At 40.4% G+C, this 20,104-nt stretch overlaps 2 protein-coding genes across 5 annotated transcripts; both read right to left on the bottom strand.

Annotated features, from left to right (window-relative positions):
* On the bottom strand, positions 729-2,557 carry LOC109846672 (heavy metal-associated isoprenylated plant protein 6-like; the record flags this gene model as incomplete). Its single annotated transcript, XM_020415920.1, has 3 exons — positions 729-1,014; positions 1,961-2,036; positions 2,123-2,557. Coding segments are annotated over 3 exons (651 nt in total), but the record flags the coding sequence as incomplete, so codon positions are not given.
* Positions 7,206-19,868, bottom strand: LOC109847259. 4 transcript variants are annotated; one of them, XM_020416494.1, is made up of 6 exons: positions 19,474-19,868; positions 11,490-11,578; positions 9,318-11,174; positions 9,164-9,257; positions 8,167-8,355; positions 7,206-8,082 (listed from the first exon to the last, which is right to left on the bottom strand). In XM_020416494.1, the coding sequence occupies exons 1-6, from the start codon at positions 19,577-19,579 to the stop codon at positions 7,487-7,489; spliced, it is 2,931 nt and encodes a 976-aa protein (XP_020272083.1). In that variant the 5' UTR covers positions 19,580-19,868; the 3' UTR covers positions 7,206-7,486. The 4 variants fall into 4 exon arrangements, with proteins under 4 accessions (XP_020272083.1, XP_020272082.1, XP_020272080.1 ...); XM_020416493.1 differs by adding an exon at positions 18,122-19,364 and having other exon boundaries at positions 9,164-11,174; positions 19,474-19,556; XM_020416491.1 differs by having other exon boundaries at positions 9,164-11,174.

The raw sequence follows: 20,104 nt of genomic DNA, 5'->3' as shown, positions 1-20,104 counted from the left end.
TTTCTGCAGACTGATTTGGATATGTGGATTAAGTTAGCAACAAACAACAACAACAACCAAGACTTTATCCCAAGTATTTGGGGTCGGCTACATGAATCATATATTTCCATTCAATTCTGTTGCAAGGTCATTTCCTCCGTTAGGTTATTTTTTAATCATATAATGTTTAACTGCTTCTGACCAAATCATTCTATATCGACTTCTAGATCTTCTAGCCCCATTAGCTTTAATATTATCACTTTTTCTAATCGGACTGATTTGGACGTGTGGATTAAGTTGGCAGTATTTTGATTTTCATTTATAATGTTTACCTCTATCCAACCTCTCATTATGTGAAATTGCTTTGAGCTAAGAGAGTACTGCATATAAGCTGACGATCACTTTAAGAAAATGAGATTGTGCGCTCAACTTAGTTGAAAACAGTTTCAGATAATGTGAGGTCGAACTGAGGTAAGGCCACTAAGCATGAGAAAAACTAGTTCAGGGGGTTATGTGAAGTTAATCGAAGATGAAAATATCGGGGCTCAGAATCTAATGGCCAGCTACACAAATTAATGGGAAAGGGAGCTTGAGGTCGAAGGAGCACCCTGTTAACATCAAAAGGAGAAAGAAAAGCGAGATTCCACCACCCCTCATCGGTCCCTTTCGGCTCGCACTCCTGCACTCGGCCATTTGACGATCAGAGAATCCCACCAGCCAACTTCTCTGACCACAAAACCCTCACCTGCTGCTTTCCAAGCTCTCGTTCATTATTATTCGAAACAGCAAACCGAAACATCTGACTGATTAAAAATACAGAAAATGACATGCATAACGTCTCTCGACGAAGAAAGAACTTTATTTACAGACAAAAAAACAACATTGGTTTGAAAACTTAAGAGGACGTTCTAGTCTGCGACGGCCACAGCTGCGCGTTCTTCACCTTCGAAATGCTGTTCAGAACGCCGAGAGGAGTGACGTCTCCGATCACCGTAACCTTCTTGTTCGCTAAGTCCGTGGTGAAGGACCTCACCCCTGGTCGAATAAAACCGAAAAGGTTTAAGAAAAAAAAATAGTTTTGAAAATGTTCGAGGGGGCTAAGAACAATTTGGAGATTAGGTGTACAAACACTTTCATGATATGCTTTGCATATATTCCCTAAAAGACCAGTTGTCTTCATGGCTTAAAAGTTTATGATTTGCATATATACCTTTGTAGCTTTCATTTATACTCCCATAATATGACAACAGAAAAATAAATTAATTATGACCTGCGGATGATTGAAGTTTTTTATTAAAAGTTAGCTTTTAGCCTATAGGCGTAATAAATTCTACATCAAATATCAGCATTTCCAAAAGTCGTAGTAACTCAAATTCTTGAGTTTTTCAATGATGGGTCTAAATTTATTTTGTTTAAAAAAACATTTATGGAAGCAAAATATATGCACAAAGCGACAATATGATTCCTAACAATTTAGAGGTATATATACTTGCATATATTCCCCTCTCAATTGCTCTAAAAGTTGGCACTTCCATATCTACACTTGATTATTTTTAGTCAGAATTTGAATCTTTTCTTTCTTTTTTTTAGATCATTCCACAGATTACAACAATCCACGTATATTATTATTCCAAACATATTTTCTGTCAATTTCCCACTAAATTGTACTTGATTCGTTTTTGTTTTATGGCTTATTTTCTAACTTTCACTTGACATAAATCCACCAAAAATAATTAGAAAGTGGCGACATCTCTGCTGATAAAAAAGGACCTGGATTGAATTTTATGTCAACAAAAAAGGATTTTATATATAGGTGCTAACTAAATTTTTGATATTACATAAACGTTTGTGAACATAAATTTTTGATATTAATTTCCAACAAATACATACAAAACTATGCAAATTTATGCGCATTTTTAAGGCAATTATATATAAGTACCAAAAAAAAAATTTAAAATTGCAAATTACTAAAAATTCTCACCTTCCATCTTGGATATGTGCTTCCTCACCTTCCCTTCACACCCCTTGCAGTGCAACGACACCCTCAAAACCACAACCTTCAAAATTACAAAACAAGCCCAAACACTTAACAAAAAAAACCCCTAACAACAACAAAATTGCACTAACGCTATCTGATCCAAACCTGTTCCTCTTTCGGCTTGTTAACAACGGCAGCAGAAGAAGAAGAAGAAGGCTTTTCATCCTTCGCTTCTTCGACCTTCACACTCTGAATCCTCGACGGAACCACAACAAACCTCGATTCTTCGATCCTCGGGGACCGAAACCTCGAGACTTCAGGCTCCAAGAACTCCTCAGAGTTGCTGCTTTCACTCAGAAGGTAGCGTCGGGAGCTGCTGGCAGGGCTAGGGAGCTCAGCAGCTTTCTTCCCCTTTGAGTTTATGCTCTTGGGCTTGTTGTTTGGTGTTTGAGGTTGAGAGAGGACGGGGTTGAGAGATTTCGACCGGAGCGGGTCGCGGAATGTGCGGCGAGCATGCGGTCGATGGCTCGGCCGGCGAGGGTGCAAGATGTTGTGAGTATTGAGGGACGGTTGTTGATGCTGAAGGGGAGTTCTTTTAGTTCATGAGTTTGGAGTTCTGTCGTCATGGTTGGAGATGTGAGAGAGAGAGAGAGAGAGAGAGGTGCTTGGTTTGGTTTGGTTTTTAAAAGGATGAGAAAGAGCGAAGAGGAGAGAGTCAAAAACTCGAACAAAGAAAGTAACGGTCGGTGAGGGGATCAATGAAGGGAACAAAGACCAACATTTGCTTGATTTGCAGTTTAATGGGGGAATAAACACAAATGACTTTAAGGACCTAAAATATAAGACCAAGGAAGGAGACAGATGAGGTGTCCCCTCCCTATTGCATATATGGAGAGGACATCTCACATGTCCCTTCCGTTGGTCCCATATTTTGGGTCCCCGTAGCAACACTCGGAGAATAAATAGAGTTAAATTAGTATTTTCTTTTGTCAGGAGATTTTTTTGGTAGGATAGTAATATCCCTGGAAAAAAAATGAAAAAAAAAACATGGTTTTGAATTAAACGAGTCTAGAGGTGGCGCAAATACAAACGCTTCCATGGAGAAGGGGGTTAATGGGATTATGGGATCAATGGTCATAGTTAGATGTTCCCACCCACATTTCAATTACTTGGAAGGCCGGCCATGTAATTAAATACTAATTGAATTATTAATCAATTCTAACGCTTTTCGTCAATTTGAGTTGTATATTTTTATTTATTTCTAACTAATGTTGCTTGCTCACTATGTCACGAGTAAATATTTTCGAGCACAAAATGCCAACTACCAGGTAATTACTCAATGCAAGTTACTTGATACATCACAAATTTCATTTCCATAAGTGATCAAGGTATTATACATAGGAAAAAAAACTATTATGTCAAACGATCATGACTTTTTCATATCAAGACTCTGAAAATTCATTATGTTAATTGGTGAAAAACATTACATGTGCTTAACGATCTAATTAATAATTTATTACATGAGCGGTCATCTAAGCAATTAAAATATAGATATAAGTGTTCAATCATGAGATAAATACAATGACTGGTATTAATAATGCATATTCATTTTCAGACCAGTACACAAATTTGCAATCCCAACAATGTAAGATTTGATATCTATTTGGTACATATTAACACTATTAAGTCATCAATGAAATGAATCGAATGCGAAGAAACAAATTTTTTCCTTGAAACCACGTGTCCAACAGACTTGATATCCATCAAGTCATCTCTCTCTAGAAATGATGGTCTTCACTCTTTTATTAGTCTCTCATGAAAATGATGATCTCTGCTCCCTCACTCGTCCAAGTAAAATTTGTATCCTCGCACCAGTTATTCATTTTTTATGGTGACTTTTGTTGCGATGCGCTACATCTTTTTCACCGCATCAAAACTCTGAAGTTATGATGAGAGTTGAGAAAAGTAATTTTATACTAGAGCAATGATCGAGTTCATGAGGCAGAAGATTCAAGTTGATTAGTTGAAAACAGTAACTCTTCTTGTTTATAATCTATTTTCATGAGAAATTTGATATTCTCGGAGTTAGCTCAGACATGCCACAAGCATGTAGCACCTTAGACGCCCTCACACGTCACTCGACTGCGTGCATTATTTTTTGGTGGGCCAAGCTTTTGCTCACCATCTCATTCATGATTCGGTAGAGGAAGAAGCCATAGACTTTTTAATGAGAGGACTGCACATCTTTTGTCTACATATATGCAAACTTATTATTGCAGTCAGTTTAGAAAAATCAACTCGGATTAACTCTCTAGTGGTCCATACCCACAATTAATGCGAACATTGGGAACTACAATTTCTAGCACAATTCTAGAAATGATAATTAGCAAAAAAAAAAAAATCACTTTTATACATTAGTATAATTTTGATGGCTAATTGTAGAAACATCTCATATTCATTGTTGTTATGGGGAATATCTGTTCCACGGATATATGATCTCATAAGTCTACATTTTGACTAGCCAGACAAGCCGACACCTCAGTGTCGACACGAGGAGTGGTGCTAATCGGCATGAGAGATCATGACCTTCCAGACGAGTCGACATCTCTATATCGACTTGAGAAACGGTTGTTAGTTGGGACGAGACGACATTCCGACCAGTCAGGCAAGCCAGCACTCTTGTGTCGACACGAAAGGTGGTGTCAGTCGACACGAGAGTCAATGACTCGAAGATATGATATTATAGGCATTGCTTCTCGACGAAGCTAAGAGGTTATCCTTGCCTCGAACCTATCAGCATAGGTGTCACTTCTCAACATTGTTTAATCTTCGATGATCATCATTATATCTTCATCCTTAATAGTCTTGAAGACTCGTCGGACTGCTAATTACCAATGTTGCGAAAGTGACCTCCCTTCACTCACTAACCAACACGTGTAGAGTAAAGGATAACTCAACTTCCAGCTCACCCCTCACCACTGTCTTACTATACACTCATGAAGTGACCAATCTGCCATTGGCATCCCCTATAAATACAGATGTTATTCGTCATAGCCAGAGGTTCGCAATCTAAAACCCCTTAAAGCACACATTGCACAAAAATAAGAACACACGGTTCTTCTTTAACCTCATTCAATTTCATCAACTGACTTGATCGTTGGAGGTATCACGGGGGAACTCATCCCCGCCCTCTTACGACTCTTTGTGTGCAGATTGCTCGGCCATCCTATTTCCAGAATCAGGCATAAAGTCGAAGAAGAAAGCAATCCCCTTTTCTTTTATAAACTCCGTGACTTTAATTGGATGTGTGATATTTAACATCAACAGTTGTAAGGGTTTACCTAATTTTTCTATGAATGTTCTTGAAGAATGTCTAACTGTTATCATTTTAGGATTCCCCTGTAATTTAAAAAACTTAGGAAAAAAACATATGATCAGATAATGGAAGGATTAAGGCTTCAAAAAATTTAAGAACGAAGAGTTAATTAAAAAGGGGTTTTTTTCCAAAGTTTTTCCGTTCTTTTTTAGTGATTTGCAATATTATTTTTGCAAACATTTTCTTTTTATAGAAGAAAAGGAAAACAAAAGCAAATTTTGGCTCTTAACTTAGCCTTGGACTGTTTCTCAAGGGATTGGGACGGGAATAAATGTGTTGGCAAGCAACCGAGCAAATAAGTGAGGAGACACTTAGCCAAACTTTTCTTTTGCCATTATCTCAACTTCTCATCCACATAAGTAAATAGAATCAGATGCCGTCCCCTTTTTCATTTTTCTTCCTTGCTTTTTTTTATTTATTTAATATATTGTTCTTTTTTGGAAGGGGAAAAAAAGGATCTTTCTACTCTATGCATATCTAAAGTCTACGAGATATTTCGAATTGCCACCGCCATCAAAGAGATCTCTGCTTGTTTTGCTTGTGGGCTGGGCTAATCGTTGGCTTAATTCCCTTTTTTCCCATGTATCTTTAAAATTTAAAAATTAAAAAGAATTTCCTTTAGTTAGGTCCACCATAGTGTTGTTTGCAAGTGAAAAACCTTCGAAAGGCTTGCAAAAAACATAGGGAAAAAACAATTTAGTATTTGACCCGTACTCACATGCAAAAACCTTTATTGATTTTTATATTTTCATATCTCATAGCGTTACACCCTGATTATTATATTATGTATAGTTGCAGATGAGGTGCACAAATCTTAACTCCTTATTATCTCATAGCCCAACCCTTTCGTCATGGCCTGGCCTTTTTGGGCCCAGATCGATAAACACTAGGCCCATTCTCCTTCCCTTCGTTGCTTCCTAGACTGCTTGCAGAGACACAAGGGAGCAAAATGAGAGCTAAACGGTCACAAAAATCCCAATGGGCCGAAACAAACAAGCTGAAAATGCCATTACTGTCTGATTAAAACATTTATTTATTTGTTTGTTTTTTTATTTATTTATTTTTGGGATAAGCAAGAGGGAGTTAAAATGGGCTTAGTGGCACTTATAGCAAGGTTTTGATGGTTAGCAAATCTTTCAGCATATCTCCATGGAATAATAGTTGGCGTTAATGTGCTAATATCTAAGATTGACCTGTGAATGAACAAGTAACACATTGAGCTACCAATAGCTAGAAATCCATCAATTAACTTAGCCGCATTGAGTTTCTCAACGTGACCCACATGGGAGATTGTAACCAAATACCCGTCGGCGCCGTTTGGCTAATGGTTTAAGGAAGAGAGATTAAAGAGAACGATTAACATAATTAGCCCGTTCGATAATGCGAATGGCTAAATTATTAACTTGTTATAGAAGTTTTATTTTAGCTGTTGTGATCATTTTTAGTGTTTGGAAATAACAATGATTTTGATTATTTTCTTATAATTAGGAGGGTTAACTTTCAATCCTTTTACATAAGAGTATTAGTAAACCCCTCATGTTAAGGGGTTAGCTTATTTTAATCACTCTAGAAGGTTTAGCCTAACAATTCTGTATTTTTGGCTTTTAGCAAATTACAGAGGGTTAACTCTATTTAACCATTATATAGATTTTTAACGTTTGACGGATTAAAAAAAGGTTAAACCTTAACCCCTCACTTAACCATTTGCCAAACAACGCCTTTTAAGTTTATCATGGAAATGGATCAATTCACTGTAGAAATATAGTAAAAGATATGTTCTACTTGTTTCTCGGAGATACCATTTTAGTACAATAAGGAGAACAGGGATAAACGTGAAGGCTGATAAATACTGAAATAAGGAGGAAAAAAATATTTCGGAAGAAAGACCATGGTTGAAATATATTATGTATTACATGATTACACAATATATTACAGTAAGCTACAATATCTGTCTGCATCAATTACTCAACATCAGTAGGAGATTTAGGTTAATCCCACGCCCATGTATTGGAACGGATCTGAGTGGACTCAGTAAATTATGTGCAGAAGAACTGATCACAATGGCCAAACAACTGAAATTTAATTGCATGAATCAAGACCAAAAATGATCAGACTGCCGCTTATGATGACTCTTCAAATGTGTAGGTCTTTTTTCATATAATCTGAGAGAGGAGCTCTTCCATGAGATCATCAACTAAAATTGTCTCCAACTCCTTTCCGATCGTAGCCACGTCATCTCCTAAATTCAACCACCAAGGATCCAACAAGAGCTGCTCCTGGTTGCCACCCAACTCTTTCCTTTTCTTGACCACAAGTTGCCATACATCTTCGACGAGATCCTCACTGGAGGGACAACTCGATTTCATCCGGGTGAGAATATCAGATAAAATGGAACTTATAAGATCAAACAAGAGTTTTCTCTCTGATTTTGACCATGATGTCATCATTCTGTACTTCTTTTCGAGCTTTTCGAACACTTCTTTGCCAACTGGATGTTCCTCAGGGTAGTATGCATTAAAGAGTGAATTCCCGCTGGTATAACGAACACCAGAATCAATGAGTACATCAAGTAGGTATGAGAAGTCCCTATCTTCGTCATCTCTAAATGCTTGGAGTACCTCTCCCGAACTGAGAGGAGAATGACACTTTCCTCCACTATCCTCCTCGTCACTGGAGATAAAAAGCTCCAAGTCTTCAGCATCTGAATCTGCTGACTCCAACTTGAGAAGTCTCAGCTGCATTCGTAGGTCTGCAGGAATAAGGCATAATTAGTAGAAGCAGTACTGACTTCTGAGATGAAGACGAACTGCTTCAGTTTTCATGCTCCACTTACCCTTGAGGCCCGCACTGATCTTCTCAAAGTCATCTGAACCGGATTTGTCCTCTTCAGATGGTGGTGGCTCTAGAACAGAGATGGGAGTAGGTTGATCCTCCTTGGGGCTAGAAGGAGAGAGTGGCTCTGATAAGTTACAGTGAGAAGAAAGGGAACTGACTTGAGGATGATCAACTGAGGTTTCCTGAAGTAAGAAGCAAGCAATACGTATTCAAATAAGAGGAGTTGTGTAAGAGATAACTGCTAATCTCCTATAAGGATATGGTCCACTCTATCTAATTCAATTTGTGGAATTGCAAGCAAATTGTTCAAGATAGGTTCTATAGATAAATGGACGCTCTGGATATCTTATTAGAATAACAATACATGATGAGAGACAATTTGCATTGACACATATATGGTGTGATACCGGTGGCACAGAATCAGTTACGTAAACCCCTGTAACCAAATATCATAATGAATGATGTTATATAATTCCACCACCTGAACAAATATTATCTTTATATGCTTGGTTAAGAAAGTGGGAACATTGAAAAAATGCATCAATAAGTTAAATTGAATCCTAAAGCTCATCACTAATTAATTACATTACTAACATTTTAGCGAGTGATGTGTTTGATATACTGAGATTACTATATACAAGGATATGTCATAAAGAATGCCCAAGTCCAACAAGCGATAGTAGGATATCAAAGTATTCTGCAATTACTGGATATGGAAACAAATCCTCTAAGAAGTCTCCTTGTTGGAATAAGTAAGTAGCTGCAATACAACCGTGGTAGATTCTTATATATATTGCTTTAGCTATGAAGAATTTTTCTGCTGCAATCTGCTTCATGCAAATAAACATGGAAGTCAACACATGCACACAAGCATACAGAAAGGGGGAAAATCACCATCAGTAGGATCATTATAGTCTAAAGGCTGTTTATAACTATAACTACAGTACACAAAAGAACAAAAGAATTCAGAGAAACTAGTTCATATCAGAAGCTAACCTTTCTCCCAGTGTAGTTTAGGTCAGGACCAGAAATCTTCCCATCATTCGCTTGCACTTCCAATTTTGTGGACTGCAGCGCCTGCTCATTGTCAACCGCAATATCGAACGTGGCATCCTTACATTGAGGAGCTCTTCCAGCAACATAATTGTCTGTGAGTTCAGGAAAACAGTAAACCTCTTCACCAGTGTGTGTTACATGGAACTTATCATGCAATTGTTCTGAATTGACATGAATTTCCCGATCAAAAATCTCACTTTCCTCTCTGCCAGAAAAAGATTGAGATGCGTCATGACGATAGCTTAGTCTTTCGGTTGAAGGTCTTGTTCTTTGACTAACATTTGTATCGAATGAATCATTTCGGCTCTTATTGAGCACATTCTGGAGATGACTGCTGTCACTAATACCAACCCTGTTCTTTCTGTTAGATTTATGGTCTCCATAAACAAATGATGAAGTTGGAAGAGATTTTGACCTAGACAAATTCCTGGACCACCCATCTCTCCAGTCATCCTTACTGCCAATGCCCATAGGGTATTCCCGTCTTGCAAGAATCTCATCTCCCAACACCTTCTCACCTGAAACATTCTGAATAATCGATGCATTCTGAGTAGTTCCTGGTATCTCTCTATCAGATACAAGCATTTCTCCCAGTGTGCTGGACCCCTTATCGACGAGTCCAACCTTATGAATTTGTTTGATCGAATCCAATCGTTCAGACAGTCGTTTCCTTGCCTCCCTGCTAACTGAAGACTCAGTTGCATAATATGAGGAAGCGCTGAGGCTATCACCACACTCATTTAACTCGTTATAAAACCATATATTTGGTTCTGACTTCAAATTTTCCATGCCTGACCTGTTACGTGGGTTTTCATCTCTGACAGACCTGCGCTTTTTCGAGTCTGCTACCACTTTACCACTATTTCCAGCATGTCTCAATTGTTTGGTAACATCTCTAGCAATTTCTCTTAAACCTTTTGACTTGTGCCCCATAACTACCATACTAGCAGACAGTTTATGCCTTTCTCTGTCTCCACAAAACTCAGATTCTCCAGATATTGGAACCCGCTTTTGCCTTATGAGCCGATAAGGATAATTGTCAGGGGATCTTGCTGAGGGAACAGTTTTTATTATGTCCTGGGCCCTTTCTAGACTAGGTTTCAGAACAACAATCGGAGTAGACTGAAAATGACCTTTAGTTTTTCCTGTGCACAGTGGCTCTGACAATTTATGTTGGAGAGAACAGTTATGTTCCTTTATAGAGTGGTTAACAAGGTTAGATACAGGCTTCTTGAAAGATTTTACACCATCTTTTAGCAAATGAGTGTGCCTTTCAGTATATGTTTGGGATCTACAACATGATTCATTATCAGACTTGGCAACTCTTGATGGCTTTAAAATTGTGATGTGCCTTGCGTGTGGAGAAGGTGGAGAGCACTTCAGATCCTGGAGATGTTTTCTGAACAAGGAATTGGGTTCTCGGAGATATTTCACAAGAAGATCACTATTGGGATCAAGGTCTTCCAATGCATCATTATATTCCTTGTAGTACTGAAATTCATCATCAGTTGACGAATGGTCTGCATCCATGAACTTCTGCTTTACAAAAGCCAACTCGATGTCACTTGGTCTCAAATCAAACTCGCCTTGTTCTAGGCTTGACGCTCCCTTTGATAGTGGCTTATGTTTTTGCTTCTCGGTTTTTGGCACTTCCATGACTTCAAAAACATCTTTACATTCCTGATGCTCATTATTGCTCTGAAGAGGATAACACTCGTGTGACGTATGTTTCCTGTGAAACCCAACAGATGAAGTCTTTTTGGAACTAATTCCTCTTTCCTTATGCTGTCCGGTGAGTACAGAAGGCAGAGTATCAAGACCCATCAATCGTGCAACCACACTCGGTGAGGATCGTCTCATTTGCATTTCTTTTGATATCTCCTTGTCTATCAGTGTTTTTATTGTTCTGCTGGCTTTCCTGGACGAGACGCGCCCAAAGTCGAGACCAGACTAGGAAATTGAACATGCAATGTAAATTTAGTCATAAACATCAGAATACAAAATGGATATGTAGGTGGAAAAGGCCAGCAAAAATGGAAAGGAAGAAGAATAACTACACGATAGAATGCTCAGCCATAAATTTTGGTACTGCATATGATAGTATGTACGAAATCAATCATACGGGCTGAACAATGAAGAAATTTAAGATTTCATGGATCTCATTCAGAGATAGTACATAGAGACAAAGATGACGAATAGAAATTTTATGCCTGTCAAATGGCATATAACATATGCACATGTATGGGGAAAAAAGGATGCACTTACAGAATATTCTTCCACAGGAACCCTACTGCCGGGAATGGAGTCCAATGTTCTTTTTGACAAATTTATTTGCTTTCTCAATTGACCATTTGCTGAAACATAAGTTTGCAACGTTAAGGTAGAGACTGATCAAATATCTTTACTTCTAGATAAATTATGCAACACAAGTAAAAGATAATGACATCACAAAGTTCAGTGACATGCGGTTTACTGCTTGAAAACTGTTACTACGAAATATCCATCAGCAAGCACAGACATAGCTCCTCTAATCCTCTAAATTTGATGGACAATGACTTGCTGACTGTTGCATGCAGCGAGACTAAATAGATTACCATCTGGCAGCATGACCATCAGATATGCTACATAAGTTTCATGACAAAGGCATGAAAAAATGGCACTAGCACAGAGGAAGAACAAATCCAAAACCAATCACACGCATTAATGCCCAACATGGCATAAAGCTATTATCGAAGCCCTTGGCAGACAGAACTGCTAAACAAATGCAAAAGTTGCATGCTCTCAAAGAGTTTCAGTGAGGTCCAAGTCACTAATTTGCCATATGTGAAAGTGTTAAATTATTATAAAATGCCTCACCTAAAGAGAAGACTGTCCATTTCCTTGGTCCCTTAAGCTGATATGGAAATCTACTATCCTGCAAGGCCTTTTTTGTTTCTTTTTACTGGAAAAATGGCCATAATCAGGAATTGAACTGTGACCCGCACTTCCCATAACCCGAGTTACTCATTCACCAATTATGCCAGGACTCATGACTACTAGGACATCTATCGGATATTGATCAGTGTTATGGTACAAGATAGTTTGTGATCATAAAACTACATAAAAGAACTAGAGATTACTTGAAAAGCTGCAACCTTTAGCTCCACACATGATATACTGATTGTGAATACGTGAGGAGACAAGTGGGGGCCACACCCATGTGAACGCAGTCTTCACCAATTGTTTGACGAGTTTGAGTTTCTTTAACATGGTTTTCGTTTTCCGCGTGATTAACCGGCCCACCCGAACCCGAAAATTAAAGCTGCTATAAAACCACCGCCTAGGGTTTTTGTTTTCCGTGTGCAAGGAGATTTATTTGGTTTTGATTTGTGCGGCTACAGGTGTGCAGGCGCAGCAAAGGGGTTGATTTATTTCGGCTACAGTGATTCCTTTTGGTGCTGATTTTGTGCGCAAGGGTTTTGTGCATCCTCTTTTGTAGAGAGATATTTGTGAGGGATTTGAGAGAGTTTGTGTGAGGGTTTAAATTGTGAGATTCTTGTGTAAACCCTAGTTGTATTCTCTCCCTCTATTAGTAGATCTCCCCCCTCCTTGCCCCGTGGACGTAGGCAATTTGCCGAACCACGTTAAAATTGGTTGTACTGCTTTTGTGTGATTTGTAATAGCTTTTAGGGTCCCTCGACGCGCAGTCCTAGAGCTGACGAGAGGAAGAGCTAATATCCTACTTTGATAGGATATAGGCTTCAGATTCTTGTTTTGGAGGAGACCATCATGGTCGATGTGAGGCCACCTAAATATGAAGAGGCGATATGGGAAAAGATGAATCGAAATGCTTGCGGGGTGATCAGGTCCTGTTTGGAACAGGAGCTGAAATACGATGTGATTGGGGTGACGTCTGCGATGAAGATGTGGGAAATTCTCAACAATAAGTACCTTACGAAGAGTGTTGAGAACCGGTTGCACTTGCTGCGAAGGTTATTCAGATTCCAGATGTCCAGAGGTACCTCGCTTGCGGCTCATGTGAACAACTACACTAAGTTGTTGTCGGACTTGGCGAACGTGGATGAGAAGATCACAGATGAGTACAAGGCTATTATTCTTTTGGGCTCCTTACCGGATGAGGAGTATGATACCTTCGTGCTTACGTTGCTGAACGGGAGATCTTCTATCACTTATAGTGAAGTGACTAACGCATTGACGAACTATGATTTGAGGAGGAAGGATAAGGAGACTTCCCGCGCTAGTACTTCAGGAGAGGCCTTGTCGGCGAGAGGTAGAAGCTCATATCAGAAAGGTGGAAACAGAGGGAGGTCAAAGTCAAGAGGTCGTCACCAGCTTGGAAAGAATCAATGTGCATTCTGCAAGGAGCAGGGACATTGGAAAAGAGATTGCCCGAAAGTCAAAGAAAAGGAGAATAGCAAGAATAAGGGCCCGAAGGCCAATGAGGTGAATGTTGCGAAAGGCGATGATTCCGATGATTCGAGCTTTTCTCTTTTGATTACTCCGGAGGTGAACCATTTGGATGCATCGGAGTGGATGCTTGATTCTGGCGCTACTTATCATGTGACTCCTAGGCGAGATTGGTTCTCATCATTTGAGAGACTCGATGGGGGTGTTGTGGTCATGGGAAATGATCAATCCTGTGGCGTTCGTGGGATAGGTACTGTGAGGATTCGGATGCACGATGGAGTAGTCCGTGAGCTGAAGGAGGTGAGATTCGTTCCTCAACTTAAGAAGAATCTTATCTCAGTGGGGGCTTTGGAGGCGAAGGGATTCAGGGTGACCTTTGAGGATGCTGTAGCAAAGGTTACTAAGGGATCTTTGGTGGTGATGAAGGGAGTCCGAAATCATAATTTATATTATCTGAAGGGGAGCACCGAGATTGGCCAGGTTGCTTCGGCGATTTCAGAGGCGGACATGAGCAGACTTTGGCACTACAGGCTAGGGCATACAGGTGAAAAGTCACTGCAGGCATTGTGCAAGCAGGGGCTTTTGAAGGGAGCCAAGAGTGGTAAAGTAGAATTCTGTGAGCACTGTGTACTTGGCAAGAAGACGAAGGTGAAGTTCGGGACGGCCATTCATAGGACGAGGGGCATCTTGGACTACGTGCACACAGATGTTTGGGGTCCCACTAAGACGGCATCACTTGGTGGTCGACATTGGTTCGTCACGTTCGTTGATGACTATTCTAGGCGATGTTGGGTGTACACCATGAAGCATAAGAGTGAAGTCCTAGATTTGTTTGTGGAGTGGAAGAAGAGATTGGAACTGCAGACTGGGAGAAAGATCAAGACGTTGCGATCCGACAACGGCGGCGAGTATACCTCAGACCCCTTTCTGCAGCTATGTCGAGACGAGGGCATAGAGAGGCACTTCACAGTTAGTCATACACCGCAGCAGAATGGGGTGGCGGAGAGATTGAATCGGTCTTTGCTGGAGAAGATTCGATGTTTATTGGCGCATAGTGGTTTGGAGAAGATCTTTTGGGCTGAGGCACTTTCTTATGCGAGCCACCTCATTAACAGGCTGCCTTCATCTGCGATTGAGGGGAAGACCCCTATGGAGATGTGGTCGGGAGAGACAGCACATGACTATGACCAGCTTAAGGTATTTGGTTGCCCTGCATATTATCATGTTAGAACTGATAAGTTGGAACCTCGAGCTAGGAAGGCCATATTTGTAGGATTCAAGCGTGGTGTCAAGGGATACAAGCTTTGGGATCCAGTTGATAAGAAGATTGTGCTGAGTAGGGACGTCACATTCGATGAGGCTTCTATCTTGAAGCTTCCCAGCTCTCATCAGGTGGAGAGCAACCCGACAGAGGAGATTTCGCAGGTGGTGGAGATTGATGCAGCTCCACAGAGTCCAGATAGTGCAGTATCCATGAGAGTGCCGACTGAGGTGACGCCAGGCGAGCACGACGGTGATGCGGAGGATACGGGTACTCATGAGCAGGATCAGGGACCGACGGCTCAGGTTCAGGATTCTATTGCGGCACGGAGACAGAGGAGAGACATACGGGTGCCAGCACGGTATGCCGACACAGTTGCATATGCACTTCCGGTGGAGAGTATCGATGAGATGGTGCCTACTACATTCAGAGAGGCCGAGCAGAGTTCGGAGGCTGATTCGTGGCAGGTGGCTATGCAGGAGGAGATGGAGTCTCTTCACAAGAACGATACATGGAAGCTTGTAGAGCTTCCAAAGGGGCGGAAGGCGATTGGGTGCAAGTGGGTGTACACGAAGAAGGAGGGCATTGAGGGCACTCCAGTGAGGTTCAAGGCTAGGTTGGTTGCGAAGGGCTATGCACAGGAGGAAGGTATTGACTATAATGAGGTTTTCTCTCCGGTGGTGAAGCATTCTTCGATTCGGATTTTGCTAGCTTTGGTGGCACAGTATGGTTTAGAGTTAGATCAGTTGGATGTGAAGACGGCATTTCTTCATGGTGATCTTGATGAAGAAATATATATGACTCAGCCATTGGGATTCCGAGCTGCAGGGAAAGATAAGTTGGTTTGCAAACTGAAGAAATCGCTATACGGTTTGAAGCAGTCTCCTCGACAGTGGTATAGGCGATTTGATGGTTTTATGCTTGGTCATTCGTACACTCGGAGCCAGTTTGATCCTTGCGTGTATTTTCGCAAGTTGAGAGGAGGTGCGTACATTTATTTGTTGCTTTATGTCGATGACATGTTGGTTGTCTCTAGTTCCAGGTCAGCTATAGATGAGTTGAAAGTTCAGCTTTCGAATGAGTTTGAGATGAAGGACTTGGGCGAGGCGAAGCGCATTTTAGGGATGGAGATCGGCAGAGACAAGAAGAAGGGCAGAATTTGTTTGACACAGGTGGCTTATTTGAAGAAGGTTCTATAGCGATTCCATATTAGCATGGATACGGAGCCAGTTGGTGTACCTTTGGGAGCCCATTTGAAGCTTTCAGCTGGTCTTTCACCGAAGTCAGTTGAAGATCGTGAGTTGATGTCGAAGACTCCATATGCGAGCGCGGTTGGGAGCTTGATGTACGCAATGGTATGTACGAGACCAGATTTGTCACAGGCGGTGAGCATGGTATCGAGATACATGCACGATCCAGGAGTGGGTCATTGGGACGCCGTGAAATGGATTTTGAGGTACATTCGAGGTACGCTCAATGTTGGTTTGGTTTATGAGCGAGACACTACAGGTGGGCAGCTATGCATTGGCTATGTTGATTCGGATTATGCCGGGGATTTGGATAAGCGCCGGTCTACTACGGGGTATGTGTTTACTTTGACCCGTGCGCCGGTGTGTTGGAGATGCACCTTACAGTCGACGGTGGCTTTGTCTACGACGGAGGCAGAGTATATGGCAGTTACGGAGGCTGTGAAGGAAGCTATTTGGCTTCGAGGACTTTTGGAGGAACTTGGTATATCGCAGAGGTCCGTCACTATTCATTGTGATAGCATGAGTGCTATCTATTTGGCGAAGAATCAGGTTTTTCATGCGCGGACGAAGCACATCGATGTTCGATATCATTTCGTTCGGGATGTTCTTGAAGATGGCGATGTGGAAATTGTTAAAGTCCACACGAAGGATAATCCGGCAGATATGCTCACTAAGGTGGTTCCGAGCAACAAGTTTGATCATTGTCGAAACTTGTTGCACATTCGTAATTGTTGAGGCCGTTGTCGGCCATTTGGGTGAACTACGTTCGGCTTGATTCCTTGGGCAAGAGGATACGTAGGCAGTCTTTCAGATGCAGCCGGTTTGGATTAGTTGATGGGGGTGAGATTGTTTGGACTCTCGTTCGGGTTCTCGACTTGTTGTGGATTGCGGCGTACTGGACACAACAAGTGGGACATTTGATTGCTTTGGTGTCGGTTCAGTTTTGAGAAACTTCGCCGAGGTGGAGAATTGTGAATACGTGAGGAGACAAGTGGGGGCCACACCCATGTGAACGCAGTCTTCACCAATTGTTTGACGAGTTTGAGTTTCTTTAACATGGTTTTCGTTTTCCGCGTGATTAACCGGCCCACCCGAACCCGAAAATTAAAGCTGCTATAAAACCACCGCCTAGGGTTTTTGTTTTCCGTGTGCAAGGAGATTTATTTGGTTTTGATTTGTGCGGCTACAGGTGTGCAGGCGCAGCAAAGGGGTTGATTTATTTCGGCTACAGTGATTCCTTTTGGTGCTGATTTTGTGCGCAAGGGTTTTGTGCATCCTCTTTTGTAGAGAGATATTTGTGAGGGATTTGAGAGAGTTTGTGTGAGGGTTTAAATTGTGAGATTCTTGTGTAAACCCTAGTTGTATTCTCTCCCTCTATTAGTAGATCTCCCCCCTCCTTGCCCCGTGGACGTAGGCAATTTGCCGAACCACGTTAAAATTGGTTGTACTGCTTTTGTGTGATTTGTAATAGCTTTTAGGGTCCCTCGACGCGCAGTCCTAGAGCTGACGAGAGGAAGAGCTAATATCCTACTTTGATAGGATATAGGCTTCAGATTCTTGTTTCCTTTGAGAAACAAGAATTCTTATTGCGACCTGACTCTCTTGTTGTGCTGCCGAAGTGCTGCCGAAATTTCCGCTGCGCGCAACACTGATAAGGGGGGAGAAAAAGCTGCAAACTAGAATAAACTATGCTGTGCAAGGATAATTAGAGAGCCAATTATGGCAACCCAAAGTGATATCACAACACCATATGATCAGGTATTTACTATCATTGGATCCATTTGTTAACTCGTAAACTAAACTGGCATTGTTCCCTTAAAGAGAAAACTAAGTCCAGGTTTAGATTTATCGGGCACTCAAGAGAGGGAAAAAAATGTCTATATTATCCTAAGAAATAACAGTCTACAAAGTAGCGCGCTTAAACTCTAATGATCTTCTTCAAAAAAACAGACCAAAATACAGAAAGATCAAAAGATTACTTGGACAAGGAGAACTCCAAGAAGAAGAACAGCAACCTAGGCCCGAAAGCACTGAATCTTTGCTTCCTCTTCCAAATAAAAGGTCGAACATAATTTCCTAAACTCAGAGATGAAGGAACTCCAATTTTCCAGAACATAACACAAAATTTGTCTGAAGCGTTATAAGAGCTTCCAATAAAATATTTTAAGCAAGTCCAAAGAAAATGAAAGTGATGTTTTATCCGAAAAAAAAATAAAGAATGGAGTATAGAAAATTAAATAAACAACATCTTATTCTGCTCATAACACAAAGTAGATTTATGCCTAAGAAAGCATTCATTGGGACACATCACAACACAATCCCGGGATTAAGAACTAACATCGGTACCCATCATGTGAATGGTCAGAGTCCTTTACTATTAATTATAATGGGATGTCTCTTGGAAGAAGAAAACTAGTACTAAAAATTTGATCTTTCTTGTTACTGATAAAGTACTCCAAAGATACCGCTCAAGATTTCCAGAATTGAAAAATAATGCTATATCTTTTTCTTGAGAAAAAAAATTGCCAGAAAATTACCAATATTTTCTTTTAAGACCCGTGGGATTTGAATATGGATATGGTTTGATAGTTGTAGGAGGTTTATAACTGTATACTATAACAAGAAAGAAAGGGGATATAAATAAATAAACAAATTGTTTTCTGTAAAAAAAAAAATTAAGTACCAGTTTCAGAATAAATGAATCATTTGAATAAAAGCCATACGCAACGCTGGAATCTGCTAAAGATTTAATATTTTCTTCAAACGCTAGCTACCAATAAGAAAGTCATGCTCTATTATCGAATCTAGCTCAGCAAAGTCGCAATCTTATTTCATATAGAAGCAAGACGATTTAAATAATTATAAAAAGAGAGATGGTCTAGGTCATAATGTGCTTATAGCAAGAAACCTAATTAAAAAAAGCGCGTTAATTAAAAAATTCATATCACTAAGCATCATGTGCCAACGTTAACACTGCAGGTTCTAATTAATTATCGAATTAACATCTCAGAAAATGAAAAGCGCATTTCACCCCAAAAAAGAAAAAGAAAAAAAAAGTAAAACTACTACCATTTCTGAACATTCTCGTTTCAGAATTTAGGTTTTTAATTTCTAAAAACCGAAAATTGCACAAGAACAACTCGATTTCCCAAATCCTCTACCAGAAAAAAAAAATCAACTTTCATCAGCTCAAGATGTGATCTTTCTCCCTGAGCCCGCTTCCTGGGGTTCAAATTGCAAATTTTAATTTCAAGACAGAAAACCACGCAAAATTCCGAGAAACGACATCGATCCAAATCCACATTTTTTTTAAGGAGATTTGAGATCTCACCTCCAAGCTGAGCTCGATCCACCGCTTCAGAATCAGGATCGACGATCTCCTTCCTCTCTCCGGACCTCGATCTGCTTCTCCCCTTCTCTCGAAACTCCCCGTACATTTTTCAACGAAAACAAAAACACCAAAAGGAACACAGCAGCGGATCCGGATTCGAGAAGAAGCGGGGGGATTCGAAATGACGAGGCGAGAATGAGAATTAATGAGCTTTAATTAATTTCACGGGGGGGGGGAATTTTGAAGCATTTGGATGAGAGAAAGCGACAGAGGACGACGAAGAGAGATCGCATTCAATGAGGCTTTCAATGGAGGCGTTGCGATTAGGGGAATTATTTATAATTAATAAATGCGATGGGTTAGAGCTCTGATGAGCTCTGAAGCGCGAACTGAGCTTGGGGAGACATTCTTGGCACCGTAATATTCTTGGATTTGTTTTTTCAATTAGGACCTCTATTATTTTTTATTTCACAAAATGGGTCATTTTGGTCGCCATGTATGCAAAAGTCGTTTTGAGGAAAGAAATAATTATAGATAAAAACTACTAAAACTATGAAAACCAATATGGAATAAGGATGTAAAGCCAGAAATAAGTAGGTTTTCCATAGTTTTTGTCGTCTAACAAAACTTA

The sequence above is a fragment of the Asparagus officinalis genome, chromosome 7 (genome assembly GCF_001876935.1).
Source record: "Asparagus officinalis chromosome 7, Aspof.V1, whole genome shotgun sequence".
Taxonomy (NCBI): Eukaryota; Viridiplantae; Streptophyta; class Magnoliopsida; order Asparagales; family Asparagaceae; genus Asparagus; species Asparagus officinalis.
This window is presented reverse-complemented; position numbering and strand designations above follow the sequence as displayed.

Excerpts from the sequence above, each read along its gene's own strand:
- LOC109847259 (XM_020416491.1), bottom strand. The coding sequence starts at position 19,579 with ATGTACGGGGAGTTTCGAGAGAAGGGGAGAAGCAGATCGAGGTCCGGA. Across the intron at positions 8,356-9,163 it reads AAACTACACTGGGAGAAAGG|TTCAGGAAACCTCAGTTGAT; the intron begins TTAGCTTCTGAT and ends CTTGCTTCTTAC. Across the intron at positions 8,083-8,166 it reads GATCAGTGCGGGCCTCAAGG|ACCTACGAATGCAGCTGAGA; the intron begins GTAAGTGGAGCA and ends TTATTCCTGCAG.